Source organism: Piliocolobus tephrosceles, chromosome 3, assembly GCF_002776525.5.
Source record: "Piliocolobus tephrosceles isolate RC106 chromosome 3, ASM277652v3, whole genome shotgun sequence".
NCBI classification, from domain to species: Eukaryota; Metazoa; Chordata; class Mammalia; order Primates; family Cercopithecidae; genus Piliocolobus; species Piliocolobus tephrosceles.
This window is the reverse complement of record NC_045436.1, coordinates 82,974,255-82,988,893: the sequence shown is the minus strand read 5'-3', so window position 1 is coordinate 82,988,893 and position 14,639 is coordinate 82,974,255. Positions and strand designations below refer to the sequence as shown.

The window sequence follows — 14,639 nt, the reverse complement described above, 5'->3', positions numbered from 1 at the left end:
GGTAGACCTTAGGGTTCAAAATGACTTTCCTTGCCTTGAAAAGTTTCCTGATCTTTTCCTTTTAAACGTTTATAATAGCCAGCCGGATGCGGTGGCTCACACCTGTAATCCCAGCACTTTGGGAGGCCAAGACAGGCAGATCACCTGAAGTCAGGAGTTTGAGACCAGCCTGGCCAACGTGGTGAAAACCCGTCTCTACTAAAAATGCAAAAATTAGCCAGGCATGGTAGCACACACCTGTAATCTCAGCTACTCAGGAGACGGAGACAGGAGAATTTCTTGAACCCAGGAGGCGGAGGTTGCAGTGAGCTGAGATCGTGCCACTGCACTCAGACCTGGGCAACAGAGTGAGACGCCATCTCAAAAAAAAATATATATATATATATATGATAATAATCTGCAGATAGTAACCTTAGTATTTTATGAATGTCCTAAGATCCCAGTGCTTAATGAGGAACGGGAGTTACTTCCTAATGTGAAAGAAGTCAGTGAGACTCAGGAAACAGTGAATGAACTGGAGTTATTAAAAGAACAGTCCACAATCAAGGACTCAACAACACTGGCAAGCATAGAAATGGAAAGGCTCAAGTTGAATGAAAAATTTCAAGAAAGTCAGAAAGAGATACAATCTCTAACCAAGGAAAGAGACGACCTTAAAATGATAAAAGAAGCCCTTGAAGTTAAACATGACCAGCTGAAAGAACACATTAGAGAAACTTTAGCTAAAGTAAGTTTCATATTTTCCTCTCATTTTAATAAGTGTCTTATAAGAATCAAGGTTTGTTTTGTGTTATAATGTTTTATAATTGTGTTACCAGTTTTTTAATGTCTCTTAATCATGAAATGACTAGAACAGAACAATTAAAAATTGCTTATAAATACCAAGAACCTATTGAAACAGAGATGTTTCAGAGAAAAGAACTGTTTTCTTAAATATTAAAAAAAAAAATTTAGAAAAAATAATTCTAAATTACAAGAAAGGGTGAAACCAAATATGAGATTGTTTTATTTTCTTCTTTAAACCTGTTCCTTTAATGTTTCATAAGGCACTACTGTCTTTTCTCATTGTTTTAGTCAGAAATCTGGGAACTATCCCTATTAATATCCCCTCCTCTCTGCTTATTTTATAATCCAGTTTCCAAATCTTGTTGATTTTAGTGTGTGTTTTAAAAATCATCCTGCTTTTCTCTCCACACTGCCACCACCCTAATCCAACTCAACATCATTTCTTTCCCTGGGTATCTGCAGTAGCCTCCTAACTTGTCTTCCCATACTCATTCTTACACTTCTCTAATCCAGTTTCTACACTGGGCCTAAATGATCCTTTCTTACATTATTTTAATATCTTATTGCTACTTTTTAAATAAAGACCAGGATTCTCTATGTGGCCTATGAGGCCCAAGGTGCAGATCTTACCAGTCTTATTTCAATTTACTCTTCTTCCTATTCTTTGTTCTCCAACCACACTCATGTATTGCTCTTCCTCAGCTCATGGCTTTCAGATTCTCAGGTCTCTCTACCTGCAGTACTTCCATACTCCTTTTAGCCTAACTAATGCTCTCATCCTTCAGATCTCAGTTAAAGCTTTCTCTCCCCTAGGAAGCCCTTTCTAATCATTCACAATAGATTATATTTGACACTTGGGCCCTAGGAGAAGCCAGCATCTCTGTTTGGTAAGATTCGACATCATATCTATCTTTGTCCTTAAAGTATAAGTGTCAAAAAGAGAGAGATCCTGTAAGTCGCATCATTTTATCTCCAGCTTCAAATAAGATGCTGACAACACAGTGAGACCTCAATTTTTAAAAGGCGTTAAATGTCTGAGTAATGGAAGAGTGGGAGAATGGAGAGATTGCTCTGTAAATGAGGCATTGAATCCTGCCTTAATTGTTTTAGAAAGCATCCTGATTTATTTTCCCCTAAAACACAGTATCTCTGGATATCAACTATACTGTTTTATGATTCTCTTAAGATCCAAGAGTCTCAAAGCAAACAAGAACAGTCCTTAAATATGAAAGAAAAAGACAATGAGACTACTAAAATTGTGAGTGAGATGGAGCAATTCAAACCCAAAGATTCAGCACTGCTAAGGATAGAAATAGAAATGCTCAGATTGTCCAAAAGACTTCAAGAAAGTCATGATGAAATGAAATCTGTAGCTAAGGAGAAAGATGACCTACAGAGGCTGCAAGAAGTTCTTCAGTCTGAAAGTGACCAGCTCAAAGAAAATATAAAAGAAATTGCAGCTAAAGTAGGTTTCATCTTTTCACCATGTTTTTAAAAAATATTTTGTAACCAAATATTTTTATAAACCCTAAATATTTGGAAAAGGGAGTTAATTACAGCGTCATAGTTATAATGTTTCTGTAAATTTATTGGAATTTCCTCTAATAATAAAGCACCTGGAAACTGAAGAGGAACTTAAAGTTGTTCATTGTTGCCTGAAAGAACAAAAGGAAACTATTGATGAGTTAAGAGTGAATATTTCAGAGAAGGAAACTGAAATATCAACCATTCAAAAAGAATTAGAAGCAATCAATGAGAAATTACAGGACAAGGTAAATTGGGGATGAAGAAACAGTGGGAGGAAAATGGGTGGGGGTGGAGTAGCTAACTGGATTATGAAGACGGCTGTTTAGCATACTTAATTGTTTTGGAAGACAACCTTTTCCCCCTGTGTATGTGTGTTTACATTTTTTTTTTTTTTTTTTTTACTATTAACTTATTTTATAATTATGTTTAAGATCCAGGAGATTTATAAGAAAGAAAAACAACTTAATATAAAACGAATTAGTGAGACTCAGGAAAAAGTGAATGAACTAAAACAATTCAAGGAACATCTCAAAGCCAAGGATCCAGCACTACAAAGTATAGAAAGTAAGATGCTCAAGTTGACTAGCAGACTTCAAGAAAGTCAAGAAGAAATACAAATTATGATTAAGGAAAAAGAAGAAATGAAAAGAGTACAGGAGGCCCTTCAGATAGAGAGAGACCAACTGCAAGAAAACACTAAAGAAATTATAGCTAAAGTAAGTTTCCATCTTACTCTTTTTGGATACAGAAATAGTGTTAAGGTGATAATGATGGTGTTCTTGTGATGTTTTATTGATTTTCCTCTACTCATAAAGGGCCTGGAAATACAAGAGGAATCAAAAACTGCTTATATTCAACTTAGTACCAATAAACTGTTAGTAGACAGAATATTTCAGAGAAGACAGCTCAAGTAGCAAATATTCATTGGGATTTAGGAAATTCTGATGGTGAATTATAGGAAGAAGTGGGACTTGTTTTGTTAAATTGGAAAATGACATCTAGTTATTGTTACTCATCTCCCTTATGAAAGAAAGCAGTATATACTTTAGATTACAATGTAAAAATGATTGCCTTATTTTAGGAACAATTCTTCCTTTTCTAAAAAAATTCTGCCTATGTTGTAACTTACTTTATAATTTTCTCAGATGCAAGAATCTCAAGAAAAAGAATATCAGTTTCTTAAGATGACAGCTGTCAATGAGACTCAGGAAAAAATGTGTGAAATAGAACACTTGAAGGAGCAATTTGAGACCCAGAAGTTAAACCTGGAAAACATAGAAATGGAGAATATAAGGTTGACTAGGATACTACATGAAAACCTTGAAGAAATGAGATCTGTAACAAAAGAAAGAGATGACCTTAGAAGTGTGGAGGAGACGCTCAAAGTAGAGAGAGACCAGCTCAAGGAAAACCTTAGAGAAACTATAACTAGAGTGAGTTACCATCTCTCTATACCTCTAGTAACTATGGCATTGTGTCCTAAGAGAAAAATCTGCCACAGGGTTGGTGGGAGTATAAAATTGGTCCAATATTGAGGAAAGTTGGTGGTGGTATATTTGGTAATACTTTCCAATTTTTTCAAAAGGTTTATTCGTTGATCCACAAGTCAAATTGTAACAATCCCCCACACATTTGCACAACTGTATAAAGATATTTGTAGGATATTCTTTGCAACAAGTTGTATTAATGAAATAGCACAAAAACAGGGAAAATTCTAACCATCCATTGGTAGGGGACTGGTTAAATAAGTGTAGCACATTCACATCATGGAATACTATGCCACAAATAAAAAATGTGGTAGAGCCGTAGTGCTGATTTGAAGTGTGAAGTGTCCTGTTAGGGAACAGGGTAAGTTCAGGAGTAATGTATCTAGAATGTATTGACATCTAAAAGTAGCTTAGAGGGTGAGAACTAGGAGGCCTCAGAAGAGGGTGGAAGATTTTTTACCTCCTGCCCTATACCTTTCTATACCATGTGAATGGTATTACTCTCGATGTATTATTTTTATTTTTCTATTAATAAAGGACCTAGAAAAACAAGAGGAGCTAAAAATTGTTCACATGCATCTGAAGGAGCACCAAGAAACTATTGATGAACTCAGAGGGATTGTTTCAGAGAAAACAAATGAAATATCAAATATGCAAAAGGACTTAGAAAACTCAAATGCTGCCTTAAAAGCACAGGTATTTTTTTTAATATTTTTTTTAAACTCTCAGTTACTGAGAGTTTGAATCAAATCTTTTTGTGTAATGAAACAAGATATGAAGTACCCTAAAATTGAAGGCAAGTGAAGACTTACTTGGGCTACTCAATTTAGAAACTGTCATTGATCTTTTTGTGTCTACTGATATCCTGACTTATTGTGTGATTATCTCAAGATCCAAGAACTTCAGAAGAAAGAACATTTTTTTTGTTTGTTTTTTGAGACAGTCTCTCTGTGTCACCTGGAGTGCAGGAGCATGATCTCGGGTTCAAGCGATTCTCCTGCCTCAGCCTCCCAATTAGCTAGGATTACAGATGCATGTCATCAAACCCAGCTAATTTTTGTAAATTTAGTAGAGACAGGATTTCACTGTGTTGGCCAGGATGGTCTCGATCTCCTGACCTCATGATCCACCCGCTTCGGCCTCCCAAAGTGCTGGGAATACAGGCATGAGCCACCAAGCCCGGCCTCAACTTCTTAAAGTAAAAAATGATCTTAGGGAAATTATGTATCAAACGGGTCAGTTAAAGAAGCAACTAGAGGCCTGGAATGTAACTCTGGAAAGTGTAGAAATGGAGAAATTAAGATTGACTCAGAAGCTTCATGAAAACCTTAAGGATGTAAGATGTGTTACTAAGGAAAACGATGGCCTAAGAAGAGTAGAGGAAACCTTTAAAATTGAGTGATACCAAGTTAGGGAAGGTCTTAGGGAAATAGAAGCTAAAATAAGCTCATTCCTCTCTCTAGCAATTCAATGTATTGTCTTCTTACAGCAATGAGCCCTTCTTTGAACCAAGTATGACTGTTGGCAAGAATGAAATGATACAGCCTTTTAATTTGGTACTGCTCTTGAAAATGTTCAAGTCTGCAATTAGCATTTTCTTTATGGACTTTAGCCTACATATGTACTGTTAAAGGACTGTGTGTGTGTATATAAAAACACAACATATACATATACCACAGGTTATTTATTATAGTGATTTTAAAATTAAAAATGTGAAACAATCTTAAATGTTCCTCGGAAGGAAACAGTAAATATAAACAGTATGTCAAAATACTATGCAACACTTAAAAAAAGTAATATATGTGTAATGTGTTTGCCTCTGAAAAGCAGAAGTAGAGTGTAAAGACATGAGGACGCGGAAGAGAAAACCTGTAACTTAAAAACAATAGCAAAGATATAGAGTAACACTGTTATTATTTTTACTAAGAAAATATATCACTTTATTTTTAGAAAACTAATATTAAGATATGTCACTGTTTGTAAAATTTTTCTAATGATAAAGGATCTGAAAAAACAAGAGGAACTAAGAATTGCTCACATGCATCTGAAAGAGCACCAGGAAACTATTGACAAACTCAGAGGAATTGTTTCTGAGAAGACAGATAAAATATCAAATATACAAAAAGATTTAGAAAATTCAAATGCTAAATTACAAGAAAAGGTATTTTTGTGGGGGGATTGTTTGATTGGATATCTGATGTATCTGTGCCTAAAATTGTTGGGGATATAAAATGGTTCAACCACATTGGAAGACACATTGGCAGTATTTACTAATGCTGGACGTAGCCTGCCTGAGGCCCACATTTCCACTTGTTGGGTATGTACCTCAGAGAAAAGAGTACATACATACTTCTATAAAAAGACACAAGAATGTTTATAGCAGCCTTATTCAAACTAGCAAAAAACTGAAAACTCAAATGTTCATCAGCAGGAAAATGGATACATACATTTTGATATATAAGTTCAAAAGCAGGCAAAACTGAACCAGGATGATAAAGGTCAGAATAGTGGCTGTCTCTAGGAAGGGACACGCAGAAACTTTATGAAGTGCTGGAAATATTCTCTGTTTTACTCTGGGTTGTAGTTTCATAGATTTATTCCTGTGTCAAGAATAAATTAAGTTATACATTGAAGATTAGCATGCTTTATATATGTTATACCTCAAAAGAAAGTAAAATTCTATGTGGAATTGTGCAAGATATCAGTGAGAGTAACAGGGGTAGACAGTTGTCTTAATCAATTTAGAAACTATTATTTATCTGTCCCTAAAAAGCCACCTAACATATTATTTTATGATTATCTTAAGATTCAAGAACTTAAGGCAAATGAACATCAACTTTTTAAGTTAAAAAAAGATGTCAATGAGACACAGAAAAAAGTGTCCGAAATGGAGCAACTAAAGAAACAAATAAAAGACCAAAGCTTAACTCTGAGTAAAATAGAAACGGAGAACTTAAATTTGGCTCAGAAACTTCATGAAAACCTTGAAGAAATGAAATCTGTAATGAAAGAAAGAGATAATCTAAGAAGAGTAGAGGAAACACTCAAACTGGAGAGAGACCAACTCATGGAAAGCCTACAAGAAACCAAAGCTAGAGTGAGTTGTGTTCTCTCTTTACCCTACCATTATATTCACATATTTGGGCAAAAATACAGTCTTCACTGCAGCATTGTGTGTGGTGACCAAAACCTAGAAGTAATCTAACTGTCCACCAATAAGGGACTATCTGTATAATGGATAACTAAGCATAAGAATGGAAAACTAAGCATAAGAATGGTGTACTCTTTATGTGATACTGATTTAGAAAGATGTCCAAGTGGTGTGAAAGGAGAAGGCTATGGAGGAGGCTACCAGCAGGAAATTTTACTTTACTGTTCTAATTTGGAAGGTTGTATAATGCTTGTTTTTAACTATGAGTATATAGTTTTTAAGATTTTGTTTAAACTTATTAATTATTAAGTAAAGGTAATGTGCTTTTATGTCATTACATTTCTTGATTTCTTCTAACAATAAAGGATCTGGAAATACAACAGGAACTAAAAACTGCTCATATGCTATCAAAAGAACACAAGGAAACTATTGATAAACTTAGAGAAAAAATTTTAGAAAAGACAACTCGAATTTCAAACATTCAAAAGGATTTAGATAAATCAAAAGATGAATTACAGAAAAAGGTATGTGTTGTTTTGTTCTTCTTTTGGAAGTAACTTTGTCCGTATTATTCGTGGAATTAAAAAGATATAGATACAGATATGTAGATATACATGTGCGTATAGAACACAAGTAGACACTATTTTCCTTCCTTGAAGAAACTGCTTACATTCTAACTTGTTTTACAATTATCTCAAGATCCAAGAACTTCGGAAAAAAGAACTTCATCTGCTTAGAATGAAAGAAGATGTCAATATGAGTCATAAAAAAATTAATGAGATGGAACAGTTGAAGAAGCAATTTGAGGCCCAAAACTTATCTATGCAAAATGTGAGAATGGATAACTTCCAGTTGACTAAGAAACTTCATGAAAGCCTTGAAGAAATTAGAATTCTAGCTAAAGAAAGAGATGAGCTAAGGAGGATAAAAGAATCTCTCAAAATGGAAAGGGACCAATTCGTAGCAACCTTAAGGAAAATGATAGCTAGAGTGAGTTCAGAATCTTACCCTGTGTAGTAACTATCAATAAGAATTAAGCTTTTTTGAAAAGAATTACAATGTTTTTATTTCTCTTTCTGGAAATTTCTATGAACAGTAAAGGATAGTGGGAAATGGTTACTATAATTTTCACACAATAGAAAACAGTTTTAAAAGAAGCAAAAATATTTTCAGAAAATAACATTTAATTCTTTATTTTTATAAAGTGTGTTAAAGCAGACTATTTCCCTTAATATAACATTTTAAAGTTTTTTTTAAATCAAGAGATAGCATTATTCTAAATGAAGAAATATTTGAAGGATTAGATTTGTAAAAGAGCAAATAGTCCCATTTCTCTACCTATACATGCTGGAGTTCTAGAGTTGGGCTCTTATTGGTGAAGTTAAAAGGAAAAAAAGGCAAGATAAATATAAAAATTAAGTTATTCTGGTATGACTATTTATAGATATTCAGAATCATATATCTTAAAATATCTAATTAAATCCTCTTTTTAAAAGTAACAAAGTTCAGACAAATAAGTTGATTAAAATCTGTAAAAATATTTTTTATTCTCATTTCTTTATATGGGCCTTAACTAAGTTTATAAAGAGATTTAATTGATTCAACAAATATTCTTCTAGGTACTGTAGTGAACAAGATAAATAAGTGGGAGAAAATGTTTTTGTTTCACTTTATACTTTTTAATCAGAAATGCAAAATGTACACAGAATATGAACTTTTCCAAGGGGCTGGGAAGAATATATGACTAGGGTTTGAAACACAATAGACAGTACAGGTGATTTTAAGTATATTTGGTTGGTGGCAATAAGGTGCTTTAGGATAAAAGTAAGTGTCCCTGTTAAAACTACAAGTGAATAATGCAGAGATTTGGAAGGGTAGGAATCAGAAATTAAAATCTAATTTGTTTGTTTTCCTGGTTATTTGTTCATTTATTTATTTATGTATTTATTTTTATAGAGACAGGGTCTCACTATGTATCCCAGGCTGGTTTTGGGCTCCTGAACTCAAGTGATCCTCCTGCCTCGGCCTCCCAGAGTGCTAGGATTACAGGAGTGAGCTACCATGCCTGGCCCTAAAACCTAATTTGTAGCTGTGAAAACAAATCCTATCTCCAAAAATTATATGGTTTTTCTACTTTTTTCCCAATGAGTTGAAGTCACTCCCTATAAAACTTACTGGTACTGTTATTTATTTTCTAATCATTTTAACATTGCTTTGAGTTACAAGTGTAATACTTAATTCCATTATTAAAATGTCGGGTAATTTAAGTGTCCAGTTAGACATTATATGTAAATATAGTCATGACAAAAGCCCTGTTTATTTTATTTTCTTTTTACCAAAGCAGGACCAACAGAACCACCAAGTAAAACCTGAAAAAAGGTTACTAAGTGATGGACAACAGCGCCTTACAGAAAGCCTGAGAGAAAAGTGCTCTAGAATAAAAGTAAGTACCTCCTGTTAAAACTTCAAATCATTATTGGTTCCCTTCCAAAGGCTTACCGAAACCTAAAGTGGAATTGAAGGAACCTCTGGAATGAATCGATAGTGCTCAGTATTTTTCTAAACATTGTAACCTAGTATAGGTATGTATGTGTAATGCACACATACACAAACAACAATGGGACCTTGTGAATTTAAGTCCTCACCAGAAAAGTAATACTTGAGCAAATACCTGAAGGAAGTAAAGGGTCAGGCCGTACAGATGTCTGAAAAGACCCTTATAGGCAAGGGAACAGCGAGTACAAAGTTCCTGAGGCAGAAGACTCCGTGGTAGTTCAAGGAACATCGAAAAGGGGCAAGCTGCTAACAAATGAGTTCAGAGAGTTATCAGGGAAGAGGCAAGCTGTGGGACACGAAAAAAGACTTTGAGTTTTATTAAGTGAGATGGAGATCCATTGGTGAATTTTTACTGCAAGAGAAACATAATCTGACTTATATTTTAAAGGAATGACTCTTAATTGTTATATTGAAAATAGAGTGGAAGCAGGAAGACCATTATAAAGACTAATTTCAGTCACCCAGGCAGAGATCATCCTGGCCTGTCCCAGAGAGGGAGCAATAGAGGTAGTGAGAAGTCTTGAGATTCTGAATATACATTGAAGGGAAAGCCAACAGGATTTGCAGTCACACCTGTTGGAATGCAAGATCTCTAAGGACATTTTTGTTTTGTTTATGACTGTATCGTTTAGCACATTCCTGACATAAGTCAGTGTTCAATATGCTGCCATATACCGTAACTGATTCATCCTAAAACCAAAAACAGGAATCCCCTCTCCAACACTCCAGATTGATTAACATCTAGCTTTTCTTAAATTATTAAAAATAAAGGGCTCATTCTTGTGAGAACGCCTTGTTTTATTGTTTAGCACCCTGAACTAAACATGTTACCCACTACATGATTACAGCAACTTGAATTTTACATGTTTCTCTACCTGTGTTCTGACCAGTGTGTCACCTGCATAGCCTCAAGTCACTTGAGTCTATGGGCCCAGGTTTATTTCATGTCTACTGCATGCCGCGTACCATACTGGGTGTTTTACCTCATGATATAGGCTTTATTGCTCCATTCATACACAAGGAAACTGCTTCTCAGAAAGGAAATTTAGCAGTTGCCCAAGGTTACACAGCTAGTAAATTGGTAGAATCTCAATTTTAAACTAAGTCAGACTTGTATTTGACTTATTTCAAAACTTGGGTATAGAAACACTTTTATAAATATAATTTTGTCTCCTTCAAGCTAAATGACTGTGTCTGTTTTATAGATTATATAGATATATAGGTATAGATCATATATTTTACTTGACCCCAGAAAAATTTGTGGTAATTATTGTGGTCTTCCTGTTGTGAAAATGGCTCAGTGACTTCCCCAGTCAAGAAGTGGCACAGCTGGAACCTGAACTCTACATCTGATAAAGTGATAGAAAACAGACTCTAAGCAGAGAGTAGGATTGTGTGAAGTATCTATACCAAGCTGACAAATAGGTAGTTTGATTCTTAATCACTTGTTTTATCTGCTAACTCCGACTGCCTATTGTAAACATAAACCAGCACTCAACCATGAACTACAATACATACTTAATTGAATTTACTCAAATTTCTCATCAGACTTTGTCAATGTTGATTCAAATCATGGATATTCAAAAAACTAAAAGAAAATGCATCAAAATGTTAAGAATGGTTGGTCCTGGCTTTCTTTGTTATATTTGCTTAAATTTTTTAAATTGCCATAATAATTATCTATTATTTCTGTAATCCAAAATGACAACAAGAGTTTCCTTTTGTTTTTAAATACAAAGATCTGTATTTCTGTCCTACAGAAAATGTTAAAGTGTGAGTTTTGTTACAATTCTAGAGTTGTAAATACTTATTGTTATATTAGAATGAATTGTTATAAATTGAGTGAATTCTCATTTCCTTTAGGAGCTTTTGAAGAGATACTCAGAGATGGATGATCATTATGAGTGCTTGAATAGATTGTCTCTTGACTTAGAGAAGGAAATTGAAATCCAAAAAGAGCTTTCAATGAGAGTTAAAGCAAACCTCTCACTTCCCTATTTACAAACCAAACACATTGAAAAACTTTTTACTGCAAACCAGAGATGTTCCATGGAATTCCACAGAATCATGAAGAAACTTAAGGTACCATCTTTTTTAGTAATATCCTTGTAAATATTGCTGTAAATTTCAGTATAAACATCAATGTATTTAAGTCCTGCTTCAGGTGCTGGCATATTTGCTATTTAGTATTCTTACTACCAAATTAAAGATTATGTGAGTCTGAGCACAGTAATATGTAGGATAATCAATACACCTATCACCTGGTCATTCAACAACACCTGAACTCTGCCTGTGGGCCTAGACATTATGTCAGGGTGCTCAGGAGGCAGATGAGAGTTAACATCTCAAAGATCTCATAGTCTGGGGTGAGACAGACATACAAACAGGTATTAAGTGCAATGATAGAAGTGCATGCAAGTTATATGACGTACTAAATAAAGTTACAGAAGATGAAACTGTAGTGGAAGCCAGACTCAATAACAAAGCTTGGAGTCCTTTTTGTAGATGGGGAATCATTAGACAGTTATTTTAAGTGGTGGTGGTAACAGGATCTGATTACCATTTAGGTACTAAGCTAAAGAATAAAGAAGAAATGAGTTTGAGGGAGATAAGCCTAGTGGCAGAAAGCACTAAGAGGCAGTTACAGTGGTCCAGATGAGATTTTAGATGTAACTGTACTACTAGGGAAGGTTTCATAGGGCTAGAGAGGACAAACAAGGTTAAAGAAATATTTAGCAGCTTAAAATAGCAGGTCTACATAATTGATAGTGGACATAAAGGAAAGAAGTTTAGATGGAGTTCTTGGATTTGGGCTTAGTGACGTTTGTGGATAGTGGTACCATTAACTAAGATTCAAAAATAGAAAGAGAAACAAGGTAGATGAGGCAGGAGATTGTTTAATTTGAGATGTTTGGGGGCTGAAATACGTATGATGGAACATCCAAGAAGAGAAACCAAGTAGACATTTAGATGTGAATTTGAGGTTTGGCAGGAGGAAAATAAGGACTAACATTTGAGACTGATCAGTATACAAGTGATAGATAATACATTTGTAAGATCATCCAGAAAGCATAATGAAGAGTAAGAGCCTTAGGATAGAAACAGAACTGTGGAAAAGATAAATGTCTAAGAGTCAGTAGCAGAAAAGTGAGCAACACATGGGTTAAAGGTTGGAAAAGTCAAAGATACAGGAGAGAACCTAGCAAAAGTGCTGCTACCCAAATCAGTGGAGAAAACCATGTCAGAGATGAAGTTATGAGTGGCAAATACTTCAGAGAGTCAGAATATGGACTGAAGATGTTCTCTCAATGTGGTGATAATAGAGCTCATCAGTGATCATTGTCAGAACAGTTTCAATTGAGTAGTTAAGGAAGAGACCAGATTATAATAGGTTAAGGAATGGTGAAAGTTGAGGAATAAGGAAGCTGTTATCTGCCCTATATGGGTAGATTGCCCTTCAGGCCCTGGTAATTCTTCCACAAATCCTGGTAATCAGACATCTAGAATTATTCATGAAGTCCATGAGACATATGGCATTCAAATTATTGTCTCGTTGAAGCCAAATACCTAAATATGCTTGACAAGGAAGTCTTTTTTTTTTTTTTTTTTTGAGATGGAGTCTTGCTGTGTTGCCCAGGCTGGAGTGCAGTGGTGCGATCTCAGCTCACTGCAAGCTACGCCTCCTGAGTTCACGCCATTCTCCTGCCTCAGCCTCCCAAGTAGCTGGGACTACAGGTGCCCACCACCATACCCAGCTAATTTTTTGTATTTTTAGTAGAGACGGGGTCTCTTCACCATGTTAGCCAGGATGGTCTCCATCTCCTGACCTTGTGATTCGCCCGCCTCGGCCTCCCAAAGTGCTGGGATTACAGGCATGAGCCACCGTGTCCGGCCAACAAGGAAATCTTGAGACATGTAACATCATCTTGTTGGTTACCCAGTCGGGGTTACCCAATCAGGGTTGGCAGGATAGGATGTTGAAAATGAGTCTCATGAGTTTAACTGGGAAACCCAGGTGATTGCCAATGTAATTAGCCAAAAACGGGGAAATAGAAAAAGGAGGACTTGTAGAAAAAGGGATCATGTTACATTTTAAACATGTTGAATTTGAAGTACTTGTAAGACATCCAAGAAGTATATCTAATAAGAAGTGAGAAATAAGGAAGTATAGGTCTGGGAGTTAGTTATTCTCCTAAGATACTAAGAGGAAGAAAATGAGGATAGAGAGAAGCTCTTTCTCTTTTCATCACTTGTGAAAGGATATAGGTAAATAAGAGATGTCATCCTACCTCAGTCTCAAGGATTAAAACTTCCTGTAAATGTGAGAAAATTTTCATTTTCCAATTTGTTTAATTTTTTCTGCAAGTATGTGTTAAGCTATGTTACAAAAATAAAAGAAGAACAACATGAGTCCATCAATAAATTTGAAATGGATTTTATTGATGAAGCGGAAAAGCAAAAGGAATTGCTAATTAAAATACAGCACCTTCAACAAGATTGTGATGTACCGTCCAGAGAGTTAAGGGATCTCAAATTGAACCAGAATATGGATCTACATATTGAGGTATAATTTATTTTAAATTGATTCAATTAGATTGTAAGCCTTTTTACCAAGTAGAAAGGTACTTTTTCATGTGCTTGGAGCTATTTTCATTTACCAGAAATTGAAAATAAGTTGCAGAGTGATACCTGACCAGACATAAAGACTGGCAAATAATGGACTAGCCTCCCTTCAGACCTCCACAGATACAGGAAACTTCTTACGTCTGTGCTGGGAGTCAGAAACCTCTTTATTGCAACAACTCCACATGGAATGTGTTACTTTTATTCATCTGTGTGAGGCTGGCATCCAATTCCCAACATGTATGTAAGGTCTGCTAAATGTATTAAAAAGCTACATTTAGAAACACTTCATGAAGCCAGCCCCTGTGGCATGCCTATAATTCCAGCCACTTAAGAGGCTCAGGCAGGAGGATCACTTGTCTCCAAGAATTCAAGACCAGCCTGGGCAACATAGTGAGACCATCTCAAAAAATAAAAATTAAGATACACTTCAGGTATTGTACAATTAGTCACAAAATTGTCATTTTTGCAAGTTTTTATTCTAATAGGTACAATCTGTTACATCACAT

At 35.1% G+C, this 14,639-nt stretch overlaps 1 protein-coding gene across 7 annotated transcripts in view; it reads left to right on the top strand.

The window, feature by feature from the left end:
* The window catches only part of CENPE (centromere protein E), an 86,307-nt gene that overhangs the window by 45,884 nt on the left and 25,784 nt on the right, over positions 1-14,639 (top strand). For 3 of the 7 annotated variants that reach the window (XM_023220126.3, XM_023220123.3, XM_023220125.2), the window contains 12 exons: positions 437-727; positions 1,973-2,251; positions 2,400-2,558; positions 2,745-3,029; positions 3,459-3,746; positions 4,338-4,496; positions 5,803-5,961; positions 6,607-6,897; positions 7,317-7,475; positions 9,293-9,394; positions 11,371-11,589; positions 13,874-14,071. In XM_023220126.3, the coding sequence (XP_023075894.2) occupies positions 437-727; positions 1,973-2,251; positions 2,400-2,558; positions 2,745-3,029; positions 3,459-3,746; positions 4,338-4,496; positions 5,803-5,961; positions 6,607-6,897; positions 7,317-7,475; positions 9,293-9,394; positions 11,371-11,589; positions 13,874-14,071 (2,589 nt within the window). Of the gene's footprint in view, positions 1-436; positions 728-1,972; positions 2,252-2,399; positions 2,559-2,744; positions 3,030-3,458; positions 3,747-4,337; positions 4,497-5,802; positions 5,962-6,606; positions 6,898-7,316; positions 7,476-7,650; positions 7,942-9,292; positions 9,395-11,370; positions 11,590-13,873; positions 14,072-14,639 lie in introns of all 7 variants that reach the window. The other 4 variants (XM_023220129.3, XM_023220124.2, XM_023220128.2 and 1 more) reach the window with 4 other exon arrangements.